Source organism: Lepus europaeus, chromosome 23 (assembly GCF_033115175.1).
Source record: "Lepus europaeus isolate LE1 chromosome 23, mLepTim1.pri, whole genome shotgun sequence".
NCBI lineage: Eukaryota > Metazoa > Chordata > Mammalia > Lagomorpha > Leporidae > Lepus > Lepus europaeus.
The window spans coordinates 6172473-6191300 of NC_084849.1; the positions used below are offsets into that span (position 1 = coordinate 6172473).

The 18828-nt window shown below is 55.3% G+C and overlaps 2 protein-coding genes across 2 annotated transcripts; both read left to right on the forward strand.

Moving 5' to 3' along the window:
* Positions 1-5750: 5750 nt before the first annotated feature.
* Positions 5751-6782, forward strand: HCAR1 (hydroxycarboxylic acid receptor 1). The gene has a single exon (XM_062182831.1). It carries the CDS (start codon positions 5751-5753, stop codon positions 6780-6782), a length of 1032 nt encoding a protein of 343 aa, XP_062038815.1.
* Positions 6783-16248: 9466 nt separating this feature from the next.
* Positions 16249-18241, forward strand: HCAR2 (hydroxycarboxylic acid receptor 2). The gene has a single exon (XM_062182256.1). It carries the CDS (start codon positions 16296-16298, stop codon positions 17385-17387), a length of 1092 nt encoding a protein of 363 aa, XP_062038240.1. The 5' UTR covers positions 16249-16295; the 3' UTR covers positions 17388-18241.
* The last annotated feature ends 587 nt before the right edge of the window (positions 18242-18828 follow it).

Genomic DNA, 18828 nt, shown 5'->3' on the forward strand with positions numbered 1-18828 from the left:
ACTCACACAAGGTTTGGGAGGCAGGAGGCGGTATCTCCTGCACGTGCTGATGGTAGCACCAAGCCACATGTGCCTTTCACATTTTTAATGAATTAAAATGAAATAACATAAGATATCAGTTCCCCCTAGATCCATTTCAAGAGCTTGATAAGCTAGGGCAGGCTTTGCGCTCAATTTGGGAGGGCCTGGGTTCCAGCCCCAGCTCTGCCTCTGATGCCAGCTTCCCCCTAACGCACACCCTGGGAGGCACCAGGTGGCGGCTCAAATAGTTGGGTCCTTGCCACCCATGGGGTTCTTAGCTCCTGGTCTTGGCCTGGCCCAGCCTCAGCTGTTGCGTTTGGGACGTGTACAAGAAATCTCCCTCTCGCTCTGCTTTTCAAATAAATTAAATTAAATTAAAAATGAATTAAAGGTTTTTCTCTAGTAGCCAATGTGAAATCCTTTAGGGAAAGAGCTGGGTAGCTGTGTGGATATTGCAGACCACTTCCAGCTTGTAGGATGTTCTGGAAGATGCCAATCTAGGCTGAGGGCTTCCAAAGCCGAGGGGCCTGCCCAGGGCCTCGGCGACGGCGGCGCCTCCTTGCTGAAGGCACTGGACTTGCACCAGGTGAGTCCCAGCACTGGGTGTGGGTCCTGGAGAACGGACGGGAGGGGAGAAAGCCTGGAGGCGGGGCCAGAAAGGAGGCGGTAGTTTCCCTTCAGAACCTTGGGCCAGCCAGAGGGGCGGCACCGCGGGCAGGGAGGGATTCGGGATGCAGCCTGTGGCTTGTGGCTGAGCCTGGAAGAAGAGGAACCGAGCGACGCGTGAGCGGCATGGTGGCCGGTGCTGACCGCTCCCTCCGTCTGGCGAGCAGCGGGAGGAGAAGCCGTTTTCAGTGTCGGCACTTGAGGAGTTGAGAGCTCGGCCCAGAGCTCCCAGGGGACCTAATGGGGAGTGTGGCTCCAGGAGAAGTGGGGGCAAATCCTGGGTCCTCCCCCTTCTCTCTCACCTGCCCCTGCCCTGCCCTTCCCAAAGCCCCTCCTCCCAGGTGGGCCCTCGCCCGCAGACTTCAAGCAGCAGCAGCACTCAACATGGCCTGTATTGTCCCTCGTAGTTCTCTGACGTGGACTTCAATTTTTTTTTCTCGAAAACCCAGTAAGGCTATTAGATAGAGAGACAGACAGAGATCTCTACATAGAGGTCTTCCCGTCACTCATTCACTCCCCAGATGGCCGTAGGAGCCAGGGCTAGGCCAGGCGGAAGCCATGAGTCTGGAGCCTCCGGGACGCTCGTTCGCAGGAAGCTGTGTGGGAAGTGGAGCTGGCACTTGAATGCAGGCGCTCAGATGTGGTGGCCACCGCGGAGCCTGGGGTGCGTGGGTAACAAAGAGGAGGTTAAGCTCTCAAAGATCTTAATATCATGAGGAAGAAGGAATTAAAGGGTCCAACTCACAGCGAGGCAGGGAGACAGCACGGTCAAGTCCAGCAATGCACCCCCAAGGCCGGTTGTATTTCCCATTCGTATTTTCCTGCTTTGGTCTTTTTCAGTTCAGCTGGTAGAAAACGCATGGAGTAAAAATCAATCAATCAATCAATAATCAATCCTGAACGCCCGGTCACCCCCGAGACACTTGTCATCCACCTCTTGGCTCCCTCCATCCAGCACTCACCCTGTTTGTAGAAACACGTGTGGAAATGTAATTGTACAGAAATGAGTTGGACTGCGTGGGCTGCCAGCAAATGGTTTGATCACTCAGCAGAGTGTCACAGGGCTTTTCTGTGACCGTCCATCAATCGTCTCTTTTCCACGTTAACCATGTTTAAGTGCGCAGTTCAGAGGTGTTAATCACATACATCTTTTAAAAAGATTTTTTTCTTTGAGAGGCAGAGCCACAGACAGAGAGGGAGAGCCAGAGAGGGCTTCTGCTCTCTTGTTCACTCCTCAAACGGCCACAACGGCTGGAGCTGGGTCGATCCAAAGGAGTCAGGAGCCAGGAGCTTCTTCCGGGTCTCCCATGTGGGTGCAGGGGGTCCAAGCACTCGGGCCATGTTCCGCTGCTTTCCCTGCGCATTAGCAGGGAGCTGGATCGGCAGAGGAGCAGCTGGGACACACGTGGTGCCGGCAGAGGCAAACATTTAACCGACTAGGCCACAGCACCGGCGCCTCACACACACATTTTTGTGCGACCCTCACCAGCATCCATCTCCAGAACTTTGTCTATCCCCACAAAACACTCACTCCCCAACCGCTGTGCCCTGCGCCCCTGGAGCCCACTGTCCTGCCTCTGTCTCCGTGGCTTCGCCAGCTCCGGGCGCCTCCTGTGCGGTGACGGGCTCGTGTCCGTTTGTGGCTGGCTCATTCACGTAGCACGCGCGAGGCTCCCCCACGCTGCAGCACGTGTCAGACTCCCTCTCTGGAAGGCTGACTAGCGCTCCCGTGTGTCTGAAGAGCACGTCCTCTTTCTCCATTCAACCGTGGATGGCACCTGGCGGCTTCCACTGCGGCTCTTGTGAATAACGCTGCGACCAACGCGGGGGCGCAAGTACCTCCTTGAGTCCCTGCTTTCCATTTCTTGGGGTGTGCACCCCGAAATGGGATTCCTGGGCCACATGGTGACTCTACACTCCATGTTTTCGAGGAATCACCAGACTGTGTCTTGCCCAGTGGCCCCGCCAGCCATGCAGAGGGGCTGTAGTTTCCCCAGTCTTGCCACCACGTCTTACTTTCTGATTCTTACCGCTTCCATCTCTCGTAAGAGCCATCCTGATGTGAGTGAGTAGTAGTTCATGGTTGTCATGAGCATTTAATTATTCTGTTCAAAAGACTCGAACAGACATTTACATGAGCACTGCTTGACTTTTGTCCTTGTGCTGTACGTTCCTTGTGTATCCTTAACTGCTTAGCAGGTCCATAGCTTGCAAAGGTTTGCCCCCAGTCCAGTGGCCGCCTTCTCATTCTGTCGACAGTGAGGGTGCCTGCACGCACACAGATGTCACACTGATGACGCCCAGTGCATCTAGTTCTCCACTTTGCTGTCTGTGCTTTTGGTACCACGGCCACGAAAGTGGAGCCACCTTCCACATCATCAACTCCTGCCCCTTAGGTTTTCTTCTAGGAGTTTTATGGTTTTAGCTCTTCCATTTAGGTCTTGGGGCCATTTCGAGCCCATTTTTTTTTTTGATAGATTTTAATTTGATGCCCAAAGAAACACAGCCCAGGGCATGCCCTGGGACAGGTCATCCCACAAGAGAGGCCATCTCCCACAAGAGGGAGGCCCCTGGGATGGAAGAAGACCAGGTTGTACATGGGAAAAAGCAGTCGACTCAGAGAAAGACAAGCCGATCTCTTCCACAGTGACTTCCAAGTCAACAAGAGAGGACGATGATGTGACAAGACAAAGAGGATGTGCAAGAGAGAGGCAGGTGTTTGTCACGTGGGAAAGGGGGAAGTGTTGCGCCTGCCAGTAACCCAGAGCAGCGGGTGAAAGATATTTACCATCTGCTGAAAAAGTCGGCCCGAGCACGGCCAGGCATTCAGGCTGCCACTCAGCCTCCCCTGGGGGTGCCACAGCCCCCCGTGGCGCCCCCTCCCCACAGTCACAAAGGCCCACAGAGCGAAGGCGGCTGCGACAAGCTCCCGGGAAAGCCAGAGTGAGGCTGGGTGGGTGCGCGGTGCAGCAGTTAAGTCTCCACTTCAGACGCCGGCATCCTGTACCGGGGACAGTTGAGTCCTGGCCACTCTGCTCCAGTCCAGCTCCCTGCTAACACGCGTCCTGGGGGGCGGCCGGTGGTGGCGCAGGCAGTGAGGTTCCTGCCACCCAGGTGTGAGGCTGGGATTAAGTTACTGGGTCCTGGCTTCCACCTGGCCCAGCCCTGGCTGTTGTGGGCATTGGAGGAGTGGATCAGAAGGTGGAAGATCTCTCTCTCTCTCTCTCTCTGCCTTTCAAATAAAATGAAGATAAATAATTTTTTTAAAGTAGGAGTGAGTCATCCCCATCCTTAGGTATGTCCCTCCTGCCAAGAACAGGGGCTTGGTCTTCCAGGGGCTCCTGGGTTAGTGGGAGAGCTAGGTGTGGTGTTTGATGGACATATGTATGCACCATAAGTTATGAAACCAATGAGTGAGTGTGAGGAGGAAAGGGCAGAATGACACTGCGGAGGCAGGCTAGGAACCACCGCGAGGGACCCTGCATGTCAACCCGAGAAAGGTGACCAACGCCAAATCCCACAGAGACCAGGCATGTACACCAGGGAAGCCAGCCAGATGTAAGGCAATAGGGAGTGGTGGGGATTGTGGCAAAATGCAGGACTCACTCCTGGCCTGAAGGGGGCAGCCACTCCTGCTCCAGCTGACTGCTCCCATATGGTAGTGACGGCCGCACGGTCAGACCTCCCGGCTTTCTAGAAGTTGCAAAGTCAGATCTTTATGCGGTGGTCTGGGGTTTTAAAACATGCAGTCCCAAAGGAACAACTGGTTTTCCAAGTGGACATGGCCCTGGACCAGCAGTGTGTCACCTTGGGAGCTCCTGAAGGCGCCTACTGAGAAGGGCTACGACCCCATCTGCGCGTCAGAAAGATGAGCCTGTAGGACGAGACTCCAGGGAGCGGGTGAGAGGGAGGGAGGCCCTCAGGAATCCGACTTCCATGGTGCAGGCAGGAGGCCGTCGGGGCCCGCCACAGGACGGGGCAGTGGGGACAGTTTGGGACCGGTCCGGAGCCCAGCCTTGGGTGGGAGACTCCTGCCTCATTCCATGTCTGAGAGGCAAACGTGTTCTTTCCACGCGCTCCTCCTCACCCCCACACCCCTTCCTAAACCCGGCCGAAAAGGCACAGGACACACACGTAACCCCTAAGGCCAAAGGACAGGAAAGGCAGCCAAGTCCCCGTTCTTCCTGCAGTCTGATTTTACCTGTGATTAGACAGCCTCCTTGACCAACTCCCCAGCCCGCATCCGCCGCGGTCCATGGGCTCGGTACACAATTACAATGAAAAACACACATGTCCTGGTGTTTGGCCAACGGGGACCTCAGGGCCAAATGCTCCCCGCCAAAGCCCCGGGCTCTGCTTCCCAGCCAAGCGGGGAGCTGGCCCCGCAAGAGGCCGCTCCATGCACGCAGACACGAGCAGGGGGGTCGGGGACCAAGGCGACTCCTGGGAGGATTTTGCTGACACTGGGTGAGCGTGGCCTTGCCAACTGCTCTCCTCCACGGACCCCCGCGACCTCGGAGGGCCCGGGAAGCTGCCGGGCAGCGCCTGCCCTCTCTGTACCTCCTGCCTGGGCCCCGTGGGACCAGGGAGAGGGGCCGGGCAGTCAGGCAAAGGTTAGGGGAGGGAAGCAGGGCAGAGGCCCAGGAGGACGGCAGGAAATGTTTGTGTTTCTCCAGCAGGAGGGAGGACAAACACGCTTTCCCCCGAGCCCCTGGGCAGCAGCGAGCTGAGCTCCCCGGCACAGGCGGAGTCCGAGGAGCTGAAGCGAGGCTGGGGCCGGAGGCAAGGGCAGCTCTGCAGCTTGGATCTGCCTGGGGCCTGCGGCCGCTTTCCAGGGTGACCCCTCACACCCGACTGCACGCAGTCCCCAGCCTGGGTGGTAGCCGCGGCTTGTGAACTCCCCGGCTGGATGAAGTTTCCATCCCGGGCGCAGCGGCAGCGTCCACAACTCCACGCCGCCTCTGTGCGGAGCCTGCAGCCCAGGGGGCTGAAGTCGGAGAGAGGGCAGCTCCGCTGAGCACTGGTGCCTCTGCGGCACATGGGCCGCTTGCCCTGTGCCCACCATGGACAACGGGTCGTGCTGTGCCATCGAGGGGGACCCCATCTCCCAGGTGATGCCGCCGCTGCTCATCCTGGCCTTCGTGCTCGGGGTCCTGGGCAACGGCCTCGCCCTGTGCGGGTTCTGCTTCCACGTGAAGAGCTGGAAGCCCAGCACCATCTACCTCTTCAACCTGGCCGTGGCCGACTTCCTCCTCATGGTGTGCCTGCCTTTCCGGACGGACTACTACCGGCAACACCGGCGCTGGGCTTTCGGGGATGTCTCCTGCCGCCTGGTGCTCTTCATGCTGGCCATGAACAGGGCCGGGAGCATCGTCTTCCTCACGGTGGTGGCCGTGGACAGGTACTTCAAAGTGGTCCACCCCCACCATGCGGTGAACGCCATCTCCTGCCGCACCGCGGCTGGCATCGTGTGCGCCCTCTGGGCCTCGGTCATCGTGGGGACGGTGCACCTGCTGCTGGGGAGCCGCCTGTGCGTGCACGAGGGGGCCGCGTCCTGTGAGAGCTTCATCATGGAGTCGGCCAACGGCTGGCACGACATCATGTTCCAGCTGGAGTTCTTCCTGCCGCTCGCCATCATCCTGTTTTGCTCCGTCCGGATCGTGGGGCGCCTGCGGCAGAGGCAGCAGCTGGCCCGGCAGTCCCGGATGAGGAAGGCCACCTGGTTCATCCTGCTGGTGGTCGTGGTGTTCGTCACCGGCTACCTGCCCAGCGTGTCGGCCCGGCTCTACTTCCTGTGGACGGTGCCCGCCAGCGCCTGCGACGCCTCTGTGCACCTGGTCCTCCACGTCACCCTCAGTTTCACATACATGAACAGCATGCTGGACCCCCTGCTGTACTATTTCTCAAGTCCCTCCTTCCCCAAATTCTATTCCAAGCTCAAAATCCGCAGTCTGAGAGCCAAGTGGCCAGGACCCTCCAAGACCCGAGGGCCGGAAGAGATGCCAACTTCCAACCTGTGTGGCGAGGGCCGTGCCAACGTGGCCAACAGCTTCCAAAGCCAATGTGACGCCCAGTGGGATCTGCACACGTGCTGAGCGGCGGGGGACAGGCGTTGGCGCTGGTGGCCGGGGGCTTCGGAAGAGGCCACCACCTTTCCTCCACTGTAACCGCCTGGCTCTGTTGGAAGTGAAAGTTGTGTCACTCTAGCCTCTCCGAAGGTCCCGGCTGATTGCAGTGAGTCGGTTGCATTGACAAGTCCTGGTATCCAGGGCAGGGGCCGGAATGTGCGTGGCGTGGAGTGCGTGGGTGTTGGGTAGGGAGCTAGGAGCTGCTCAGCTCCAGGTAATTCTAAATGGTGGGGCAAAAAGGTGTGCTTATGGGACCGTGTTCTCGCACTGGGGGGTTTAGGGAACTTAACTGTTTGTGGGTATGTCTTATCCCCTGCCCTGAATTCATCACTTGCCTTGGAGAACAGAGACTGGCCTAGGCCAGCATGCTTAGTCCAGGCTCAGTGGAAACAGGGGCCCCTCCAGACTCCTCTTCGTCATTGTTTGGACTTCCAGACAGCCCAAGACCAGAGCAAAACAACCCACTCTGGCCTTTGAGTTCACGTTTTTCTGCAGCTCCTTGCATTTTAAAGAAGGCGCGGAGGGATATGTTTACCTGCCCTGGTTTTCCCAGGCTGGAGCTGGGAGCTTGAAGAAAATCCTGGTCGGCTTCTGGGAGGCGCCAGGCCAGCGCAGTCGCTGCCGTGCTGTTCTGTGGCTGTGGGTGAACATCGCCCAGCCCTCCGTCCGTTCTGCAGGGTTCACTAAGTTCAGAATGCATCTCTTTCCTGGAGGGTCGCTGGCCGGCTCCTGTGGGTCGGCCGTTCTGGGGTGGCCGAGCAGAGCCCCCGCGCTTTCTTACCACGTAGTTTCTAGATATTTTCTGCAAACATTGCATTTTCTTCTTCCTGCGGGACTTCCTTTTGCTTTTGCTTTTAGTTTCCCTAATATGTCCCTGGGGTCCTGAAAACTGGACGACTGTGTGAAAGACAGGCTGCCCCTGCCCTGGACTTGGGCGTCCTCGCCAACCTTCTCCCCAGTGTCCGGCCATGACGCGTGGCAGCAGCTCTCTGCTCCTGCACGCAAGCTTCCGCAAATTCCCAGTGTACCTTTTCCAAGCTCTTTGGCCTGATAAGACCCCCAGAGGCTGCTCTCCTGTTTGCTTCCTCGGGGGGCTGTGCACCCCGCGATAAAAGCTGTGGGCTGTGGTGCAGGGTCAGAGGGGTGGAAGCTTGCGTCCCAGCGCAGCCACTTCCTACATACGCGCTCTTGGAGCCCTTCTTTATTTAACCACGTTCAACTTCGGGTTGCTGGTTTGGCAAGCAAAGGAAACAGTAATTCTGACTGCAAAGGGTGGTGGGGTGGATTCGGTGAACGTGCGACCCTGAAGCATAAGGACTTTGCTTACTGTTACGACCTCGCTGCCTAGAAGGGCACCCAACCACGGCAGGTGCTTAACGCACGGATTTTTTTTATGAATGGATGAACGAGTGCATGTGCAGCATCAAACACAGTGCTGACAGCAATCGCTCCAGATGATGTTGCATTGCATGGACGCATGTTAAACGCAAACAAGAGGCAGCACAGCCTCTCTGGGGCCCAGGGCTCCTACGAGTTGCCTCCTTGTCTCCACCCAAACTCCCTGCTCCCCAGCTGCCAGGAGAGGAGTGGAGACAAGGATTCTTATCATTCCCCAAAGTCCACAAATCTTCCTGATAGGAATCCCCGAAAAAACTCCACTCAGCTTCCAATTCTATTCTTAGCTAACATGCTTTTCTGGGCTGCTCCTGTGTTGCTTCATCGTAATAAAAATGGGTTCCAAAAGAAAAGTCTCTGTGTGTCTCTGCTAGAAGCCTGGCCGGGGAAAAGGCTCTGCTATCTAGAAGCCTGGGGCAGGCTCGCACACAGGGGTCTCGCCAAGAACACAGAGAAAGGGGAGTCACACACAAGCTCAGGCACAGCCTTGGTTCGAAATTTGCTTCTCCTTTCAAGATTGCAGAGTGTGACCCGAAAATAAATCTGTAAATCTTAACCAGAAGAGTTCCTCCAGAGTGCAAGGAAGAAGGGAGAGCTTTGTCGGGGCGGGAAAGCCCCGGATTTGAGGGACAAGGTTTTCTCCTGTTGCGGTGTTTCAGGAAAGGCCCCTGGAAATGAGAAGGGACTCAGACCAGGTATTCTGTAGGGGTCACGTGGGAAATCTAAGGGGCACCCAACAGGAGTGCTGACCGTGGTGAAAGTGTCGATTCTGCTCCATCCTCAGAAGCAGGTCCCTTGCCTGTTATCCAAACTGAAATGGTCAGCTAGGGCTGCTTGCAGGGGACCGGCACCCGAGGGCACAGGGCGTGGGGGTTAAGCCAGCAAGGCGGAGCTTGGCCACGCTGTGTGGCAAGGGCTCCAGGAGTTTGCCTTTTGGGCCTTCGATCCAAGAGGTTTCCAGTTTGACTCCAGACCCAACCTCACCAGGCAGACATTAGTGGCTCAGGATGGGCACCACCATTGGGAGGGCTCAGGGCAAAGTGAAGACCTGGAGAGAATTTCACCGTGTGACAGCCGAGCACTCAAGCTGCACGGGGCGCTGCTGAGCTCCCCGGGAAGGAGGCTCTAAGGTTTATGCATATGCAATTTTTAATTATAAATTTGAGCTTCGTGTGGTTTATTCATAATATGCATTTTTCAGAACATATCTCCATGAACTTTCTGAAGATCCCTCACATGCTTTCAAAAAGTTTCTATACCAAGATGAGCTCATCTTGCAGTGGGCACTTGGGATGCCATTTTATTTTCCCTTTTAAAGTAATGGAGTCGGGGCTGGCGTTGTGGCACAGCAGGTGTAGCCGCTTGCCCATGACACCGGCATTCCATCTGCTGCTCCACTTCCAACCCACTCCCTGCTAATGCTCCTGGGACAGCAGCAGCAGATGGCCCAAGTGCTTGGGCCCCTGCACCCACGTGGGAGATGGGATGGAGTGCCAAGCTCCTGGCTTCAACCTGGCCCTGCACCTGCCATTGAGACCATCCGAGGAGTGAACCTGTGGATGGAAGATCTCTCTCTCTCCCTCTAACTCTGCTTTTCAAATAAATAAATAAATCTTTAAAAAATAAAGTGGGCCGGCGCCGTGGCTTAACAGGTTAATCCTCCGCCTTGCGGCGCCTGCACCCCAGGTTCTAGTCCCGGTTGGGGAGCCGGATTCTATCCTGGTTGCCCCTCTTTCAGGCCAGCTCTCTGCTATGGCCAGGGAGTGCAGTGGAGGATGGCCCAAGTGCTTGGGCCCTGCACCCGCATGGGAGACCAGGAGAAGCACCTGGCTCCTGGCTTCAGATCAGCATGATGCGCCGGCCACAGTGGCCATTGGAGGGTGAACCGATGGCAAAAAGGAAGACCTTTCTCTCTGTCTCTCTCTCTCACTATCCACTCTGCCTGTCAAAAAAAAATCTACACTAAAAAATAAATAAATAAATGAATGAAGTGAAGTGCATTTGTTTTTGGCGTCATGCCCAGGAAGGCTGGCCTAACCTGAGGTCATGTAGAGTTATGTTTTCTTCTACGAGTGTTGTAGTTTGAGCTTCTGTGGTTAGATCTGTAATTCACTTTGTGAGCCGTGTAAGGAAAGGGCTCACTTCTCTTGCTTGTGGTTTCTCTGATCACTTGCGTATCATTTATTACATTGATTGGATTGTTCTGACATGCTTGCTAAAAACCAGCCGACCATAAACCTGCTATCTTGACTATTTCTGGACTCTGAGAAATCACATTGTTTAGATTACCGTAACTTCATAGCGAAGTTTTTAAATCAGGAAATGTGAGTTCTCCAATTTTGTTCTTCTTTTTCAAGATTATTTGCTAAATCTGGTTTTTTGTTTTGCTTTGTTTTGGAGGTTATTTACTGATCTATTTGAGGCAGAATTACAGACAGAGGAAGAGACACAGAGAGAGGTCTTCCATCTGGTTCACCCCTCAAATGACCACAGCAGCCGGAGCTGGGCCGATCTGAAGCCAGGAGCCAGGAGCTGCTTCTGGGTCTCCCACATGGGTGCAGGGGCCCAAGCACTTGGGCCATCTTCCACTGCTTTCCCAGGCCACAGCAGAGAGCTGGATCAGAAGAGGAGCAGTGGGACTAGAATCAGAACCCATACGGGATGCTGGCGCCACAGGTGGAAGCTTACCCTAACACGCCACAGCGCTGGACCTTGCTTAGTCTGCTTTGCCTTAGGTTTACATTAAACCCAACATTACATTTTTAAACCCTAAAATATTATTTGTAAAAAGATTTATTTATTGGCCAGTGCTGTGGCTCACTTGGCTAATCCTCCGCCTGCGGCGCCAGCACCCCAGGTTCTAGTCCCAATTGGAGCGCCGGGTACTAGTCCCGGTTGCTCCTCTTCCAGTCCAGCTCTCTGCTGTGGCCCGAGAGGGCAGTGGAGGATGGCCCAAGTGCTTGGGTCCCTGTACTCGCATGGGAGACCGGGAGGAAGCACCTGGCTCCTGGCTTCGGATCGGTGCAGCGCTGGCCATAGCGGCCATTGGGGGAGTGAACCAATGGAAGGAAGACCTTTCTCTCTGTCTCTCTCTCACTGTCTATAACTCTGTCTCTCTCACTGTCTAACTCTGCCTGGCAAAAAAAAAAAAGATATTTATTTATTTGAAAGTCACAGTTACAGAAAGAGAGGGAGAAGGAGAGAGAGAGAGAGAGAGAGAGAGAGAGAGAGAGAGAGAGAGAGAGAGAGATCTTCTATCTGCAATGGCCAGGGCTGGGTCAGGCTGAAGCCAGGAGCCAGGAGCTTTTCCAGGTCTCCCACATGGGTGCAGGGACCCAAACACTTGGGCCATCTTCTACTGCTTTCCCAGGACATCAGCAGGGAGCTGGATCAGGAGTGGAGCAGCCGGGACTCAAACCAATGCCCCCAAAGAGAATGCAGCAGTTTTACCAGCTACACCACAGCACGGCCCCAGCTTCTTGTCCTGCATCTCCCTCATCAGGAGTCCAACTGTCCCGACTCAGTCAATCCCACTCCGCAGAATGAAGTCTCCCAAAACAGCCCCAGGCACTTTACTTCCTGAGACTCCTCCTGTGGGCTGCCTGTCCACTCGGGTGTGGTGGAGGTGATGTTCTGGGATTTCTGAGCCCAACAACTAAGGTTCCCTTGTGTGCTCTTGGGACCCTTGGTAGTCCATGTATGAAATCTCGCCTGCTCTGTGAAAAGAACATGTGAACACAGAGAGGCCATGGGGAGAGGCACAGGACCATATGGAGAGAGAGAGAGAGAGAGAGAGAGAGACTCGAGTGTCCTAACATCCTGCTGGCCATCCCTACAAGTCTAGTTCAGCTGCCGTCTGAAAGCCTGCAAATAAGAACCATCCAGCTGAGCCCAGCCCACCCAGAGATCCACCAGATAACACAACAGTGCAATTTGAAGCCACTAATCTCAGCTGAGTTCAAAGACATGAAATAGTTAATTACTTAGTCTCTCTTAGCCTTGGTTTTCCAATCTGCAAAATGGGGATTATGATAGCCCATCTCTCACAGGATTTTTGTGAGGATTAAATGAGGTCACATAGGCAAATCTCCATGTTCCATGTCTGGCACACAGCAAACAGTTGAAAAATGATAGCTGGTGCTATTTTTAGAATTTCTATTTACTTATTTATGTTTATTTGAAAGGGAGAGAGAGAGAGAGAGAGAGCGTGAGCTATCTTTCCATGATGGTTCACTCTCCAAATAGCCACAGCAGCCAGGGCTGGGCCAAGCTGAAGCCAGGAGCCAGGAACTCAATTTGGGTTTCCCACATGAGTGGCGGGGACCAAGCGCTGGGGCCATTACCCATTGCCTGTCAGGTTGAGCGATAGCAGTAAGCTAGACTGGAAGAAAGCCAGGGCTCGAACCCAGGCACTCCAGGGCGGGATGTGGGAGTCCACCTCTGGAATTCCTTCTTAATTTTAAGAAACAGTTCAGTGCATTTCAGTCAGTGGTGCACACTCAGGCTGTCTTAAGACAGGTAACCAGATGTGGTGACACAAGTTCATGGAGAGAGTCATAAATTGTAAGTGGAATTTCCACCGCACTCTGCGCTCTCGAAATGATTCATTATAACAAGTTTCTGTGCAACTCATGCACTAATAATAATAATAAAAAAGGCAGGAGCAAGAAGAAACACGCCTGTGGCATCGTGGGGAGACTGGAAATTCCACAGCAGGCACCCGAGTCCAGGGAGGCCAGAACTGACGGTCTGTCTGAGCAGCTGTGACCTTTGGTTCAGAGTCACGGACTGTGCGAGCTGGACGCCAGCCTGGGGATCCTACCGTCCCTCGAGTCACCCGCGGGCAAGCCAGGGGGTGAGGAGGCTCACAGCCGCTGTGTCCAAACGTGGCGCCGTCCACTGTCCTGCTTTGCCCATCGGACCCATGGCCGCTGCTCAGACACCACCACACACGGCAGAAAATCGCAAAACCCAGGGAGGGCGGGGAGGGTCCCTCCCAGATTCCAGCTCCCAGGAGTCACTGCTCTTACCAGGTTTTCCTGACGGTGAGTAGGGTTGTTTCCCGAGTCCCAGCAGCAGGGACAGAGAACAAATGCCCATCACTGCAGCAAGCCTGGGTCCAGGGCGGCCTGACCGACTAGGCACGCACACAGGACGAGCGGCGCGCACCTGCACACCGTGGCCAGCGACACCGGCATGGAAGTCGGTGGTGCACTGAAATCCAGCCTCTGCCCTCATGAGCTGGGGGGCCTTCAACACAGGACCCACCTCTGTGAGTTTCACTTTCTGCATTTTTTTTTTTTTGACAGGCAGAGTTAGAGAGAGAGAGACAGAGAGAAAGGTCTTCCTTCCATTGATTCACCCCCAAATGGCCACCATGGCTGGCGTGCTGCACCAATCTGAAGCCAGGAGCCTGGTGCTTCTCCTGGTCTCCCATGTGGGTGTAGGGCCCAAGCACTTAGGCCATCCTCCACTGCCTTCCCAGGCCACAGCAGAGAGCTGGACTGGAAGAGGAGCAACTGGAACAGAATCCGGCGCCCCGACCGGGACTAGAACCTGGGGTGCCAGCGCCGCAGGCGGAGAATTAGCCTAGTGAGCCGTGGCGCTGGCCAACTTTCTGCATTTTGACATCAGAATCAGTAACAGTCCCTCCCTCGTAGGCTGCGGTCAGGATGAAACGGGTGCATGGATGCAAAGCACCGAGCCTGGGCTCCAGCCTATTGCAAGTTCTCTGTACCACAGGTGCCAGCATCATCTTCACCACCATCGTCATCGTCAAGTACCACTGGATATAGAGGAGTCTGATATTAAGTCATCCTGACTCTTGCGTACTATGAAGGGTCCATGATCCCCTCTTAGAGCATCCAGGTATGCAACTGAACTTTCCTAATCAAAGCAGGATTATCACTGGGGCCCGTGTTGTGGCACAGTGAGCCAAGACGCTGCTACTGATGCTGCCATACCCACATGGGTGCTGGTTCCAAGTCCCGGCTGCTCCACTTTCAATCCAGCTCCCTGCTATTGTACCTGGGAAAGCAGCGGAAGATGGCCCAAGGGTCTGGGCCCCTGCCACCCACATGGGAGACCCAGTTGGAGTTCCAGGCTCCTAGCTTCTGCCTGGCCCAGCGCCAGCCAGTGTGGCCATTTGGGGAGTGAACCAGCGGATGGAAGATCTCACTCTCTCTCTGTCTCTCCCTCTCCCTGTAACTCTGCCTTTCAAATAGATAAACAAATCTTTTTAAAAAATGTAGAAGGACAGCAAGAATTTGTAAGACAGAAATAACCAAGTAGCAATGTTCTGTAGGGTGACCCTTAAATACACTGGAAAGCAAAGGGTGTCCCACTGAGGTCCCTTTGCTCCAAGATTAACTTTACAAAAACAGGAGTTTTAAAATATCACGCACTGAGGCCGGCGCCGTGGCTCAACAGGCTAATCCTCTGCCTTGCGGCGCCGGCACACCGGGTTCTAGTCCCGGTCGGGGCACCGATCCTGTCCCAGTTGCCCCTCTTCCAGGCCAGCTCTCTGCTGTGGCCCGGGAGTGCAGTGGAGGATGGCCCAAGTGCTTGGGCTCTGCACCCCATGGGAGACCAGGATAAGCACCTGGCTCCTGCCATCGGAACAGCGCGGTGCGCCGGCCGCAGCGCGCTACCGCGGCGGCCATTGGAGGGTGAACCAACGGCAAAAAGGAAGACCTTTCTCTCTGTCTCTCTCTCACTGTCCACTCTGCCTGTCAAAAAAAAAAAAAAAAATATCACGCACTGACTGGAGGAGGCTGTGCCTATGCGGCGATGGGGTACAAAGGAGCTGCCTTTCCTTTCTGCTCCATTCTGCTGTGAAGCTAAACCTGGTCTAAAACAGAACGTCGCTCATTAAGAAAAACACCTCCTTGAAGATCAGTGACTCAGCTGAGCACAGAGGTGATTAGACTCTGACGGACAAAAGACAGTGGCTTTCACAGACCTTGGGCAATTCAAATCAGGTTCAGATTTGCAAACATCTCACAAAAGCTTACTCTCTCCAGTAGCATTTTTTTCCCCTAACTAGATCATCATTGTAGGGTGCTGGTGCGGAAAATGCCACATCCACTTGGAGGTAACACAGGACAAGTGCTGCTCACGTTCCATTCGTCTGTGCTCGTAAAATGGGCAATTACTGCCTTCTCAGCCTTTTCAAGAGGTCGTAGGTGGGGCCGGCGCTGTGTTGTATGGGTAGAGCCGCTGCCTGCAACGCTGGCATCCCATAGGGGCGCTGTTTCAAGTGCTGGCTGCTCCACTTCCGATCCAGCTCCCCACTAATGGCCTGGGGAAGCAGTGGCAGATGGTCTAAGTGCTTGAGCCCCTGCTCCTAAGTGGGAGACCCAGATGAAGCTCCTGGCTCCTGACTTCAGCCTCACCCAGCTACAGTCATTAAGGGCATTTGGGAAGTGAACCAAAGTGGATGGAAGATCTCTCTCTCTCCCCCCTCTCTCTCTCTCTGTAACTCTGCCTTTCAAATAAATAAATACATAAAATCTTGAAAAGCAAACAAGAAATCATTTGCATGCTACTGGTCTGAAGTCGGAAGTGCACACTGACATTCCAGGCTGATCCTCCGTGCTTCCGAGCCTAGCGCTTCTGCTAAAAGGCCATGGAGCCCCGTCCACAATCCCGGCTGCTGCTGTTGTTTTGTCGATTGTGCAAGCCAAGCAAGTGACAGCGAGTGGCCTCTCCCACGCCAAGTACCTGGTCAGGAGACGGGCCAGCCAGCTCTCTCACAGGGGGTGCCCCGCACGTATCAGTGGCAGGTGACGGTCGGCTTGCCCGAACTCACCCTTTACATCCAGAACATTTTCTGGGTTCCTGTCTGCCCAGGGGATTTTTATTACTTGTTTATGCAAACAGCAGGTTGCATAAGAGCCTCGCTGCCTTTTTTTTTTTTTTTTTTTTTTTTTAAAGCGATTTCGTAGCTTCCTGGTAACCATTCAGTCATCTATTTCAACACCCTGACATGACATAAAGGCGAGCCCTGAGCCGCGGGCTCCCCACACAGACGCACACCTCCTTCCCAGGCGAGGCGCTCCTGAGCGGCCCCAGTCTGGTCTCCCCATGAACCAGCACCGCCCGCAGAGCCATTTTCTGGAGATAGACAAGAAGAACTGCTGTGTGTTCCGAGATGACTTCATCGCCAACGTGCTGCCGCCCGTGCTGGGGCTGGAGTTCGTGTTCGGGCTGCTGGGCAATGGCCTCGCCTTGTGGATTTTCTGCTTCCACCTCAAGTCCTGGAAATCCAGCCGGATTTTCCTGTTCAACCTGGCCGTGGCTGACTTCCTCCTGATCATTTGCCTGCCCTTCCTGACGGACAACTACGTCAGGAAGTGGGATTGGAGGTTCGGGGACATCCCATGCCGGCTGATGCTCTTCATGCTGGCCATGAACCGCCAGGGCAGCATCATCTTCCTCACGGTGGTCGCCGTGGACAGGTACTTCCGGGTGGTCCACCCTCACCACGCCCTGAACAAGATCTCCAACCGGACAGCGGCCGCCATCTCCTGCCTGCTGTGGGGCGTCACCATCGGCCTGACGGTCCACCTCCTGCGCAAAAGGATGCTGACCCAGAACGGCCCGGCGAATCTGTGCAGCAGCTTCAGCATCTGCAACACCTTCCGGTGGCACGACGCCATGTTCCTTCTGGAGTTCTTCCTGCCCCTCGCCATCATCCTCTTCTGCTCCGCCCGGATCGTCTGGAGCCTGCGGCAGAGGCAGATGGACAGGCACGTCAAGATCAAGAGGGCCATCAACTTCATCATGGTGGTGGCCGTGGTCTTCATCATCTGCTTCCTGCCCAGCGTGGCCGTGCGGATGCGCATCTTCTGGCTCCTGCGCACGGCGGGGACACAGGACTGTGACGTGTACCGCTCCATCGACCTGGCCTTCTTCATCACCCTCAGCTTCACCTACATGAACAGCATGCTGGACCCTCTGGTCTACTACTTCTCCAGCCCCTCGTTCCCCAACTTCTTCTCTGCGCTCATCAACCGCTGCCTCCGGAGGAGCCCAGCAGGTGAGCCAGAGAACAACAGGAGCACCAGCGTGGAGCTCACCGGGGACCCGAGCACCGCTCGAAGCGCTCCGGACGCACTAATGGCTGAGCCCAACGGGCCACGGAGCCCCTCCTACCTGGTCCCAAATCCTCGTTAGACGGTGGTTCCGAGGAAGGAGACTGTCGGCAAGAAGCGAGATCTCTGGAGAGACACAGGGCTGGCGCACAGGGCGCTGTGGCTGGACTTGGCTTGAGGCTTCCTGCAACTTCCACACTCAGAGACTCAGATTTGGAGAGACGGCATGGTCCTGTGGGCAGTGCGGTTGTGAGGTTCAGCCACAGACATTGCGAGGGAACAGATGGCAAACTTCTGGGCATTCTGCTCCGCCTCCGGTCCCTGCAGCACTGGAGATGGGCGAACTGTCCAGGTCTCTGCTGGGCAGAGCTGGAGCCCCAGGGCTGCCCCTGGGGGTCTGTGGCTTGGCGGCCTCCTTCCTTCGCCTGCCTGAGACTTGGACGGTTCTCAGCTCCTGGGGTGACGCCTCGCCTGTGTGTGAGCTCCAGCAGAGGCAAAGAGGGCTAACAGACTGGAAGGGACGGACGTGGCTCCTGGTAGAAGCCCAGGGCATCACGAAAAAGCCCTTAGGTCACCTTACACTTTAGTAGACACGGAGCAGGCAAGGGGACTCATAAATTTTGGATAATATCTGAGTTTCCAGCTGTGGTGACAAGGGGATTAGCCCCAGGAGGGACCGAGCCAAACAGTGTTATTAGCGGAAAGGAAGTGGTCTTTGTGCTACAGCCAGGCAGGAATCCGGATCCTGGATCCATTTCTCTCCCGTTTACACTAACGTGAGGGCTGAGCAGTTAAAAGGCTTCGGATGAAAGCTGCTTCTGTTTGCTTAGGACATTAACGGGGAGCCGCCCCGGGGTGCCAGGGGCAAGGTTCCTTCTGGCTCACTTGCTTGTGTTTCTGTATTTAAAAGAAATTGACCATTTCAATAAATTTTGATAGGAGATGCAGTCTGGCGTTGTGTTTGTCTGGGTTACGGTTCACAGACAGATTTCTAATTGAGGCGCAGACCTACTTGGGTTGTTAGCTCTGTCCTGGCAGAAAAATGCTGTGCACTGAAAAGCAAGACAAGGACATGCTGGTGGCATGGCGAGAGACTGACCCAGAAATTATGCTTGGCGTCCAGCCATGGGTGGAAAGGGGCCGGGACACCTGAGAACCATCTGACGTGGAAGGGCGCCGGGCAAGGTTCCAGGAGGAGTTCACGTTCTATCTGGAGTTCTGTGAGCTCTGCTGCTAGCGTTTGTGTGTTAAGGAAGGGATCGGATCAGACTCAAGTCTTCTGCAGGAGGCGGAAGAGTCTCCGCAGGGCCTTTGCAGTTCCCAGTTCCGAGACAGAAAGGAGATGTTCTGGTCTGAGTCCTGATCCGCCCAAGTTTCTGTTACGCTTTCATTTCCATCTGCTGTCCCGCCTTCACGGCTTGAGCGAGATGAGCGAGATGAGGCTTGCTCCAGCCTCCGCGCCTGGACACAGATAAGGAACTTAACTATTCAGACGCCCAGTCCCAGGAAGGACTTGTTCCTGG

Coding starts and splice junctions, on each gene's coding strand:
- HCAR1 (XM_062182831.1), top strand. CDS start 5,751: ATGGACAACGGGTCGTGCTGTGCCATCGAGGGGGACCCCATCTCCCAG.
- HCAR2 (XM_062182256.1), top strand. CDS start 16,296: ATGAACCAGCACCGCCCGCAGAGCCATTTTCTGGAGATAGACAAGAAG.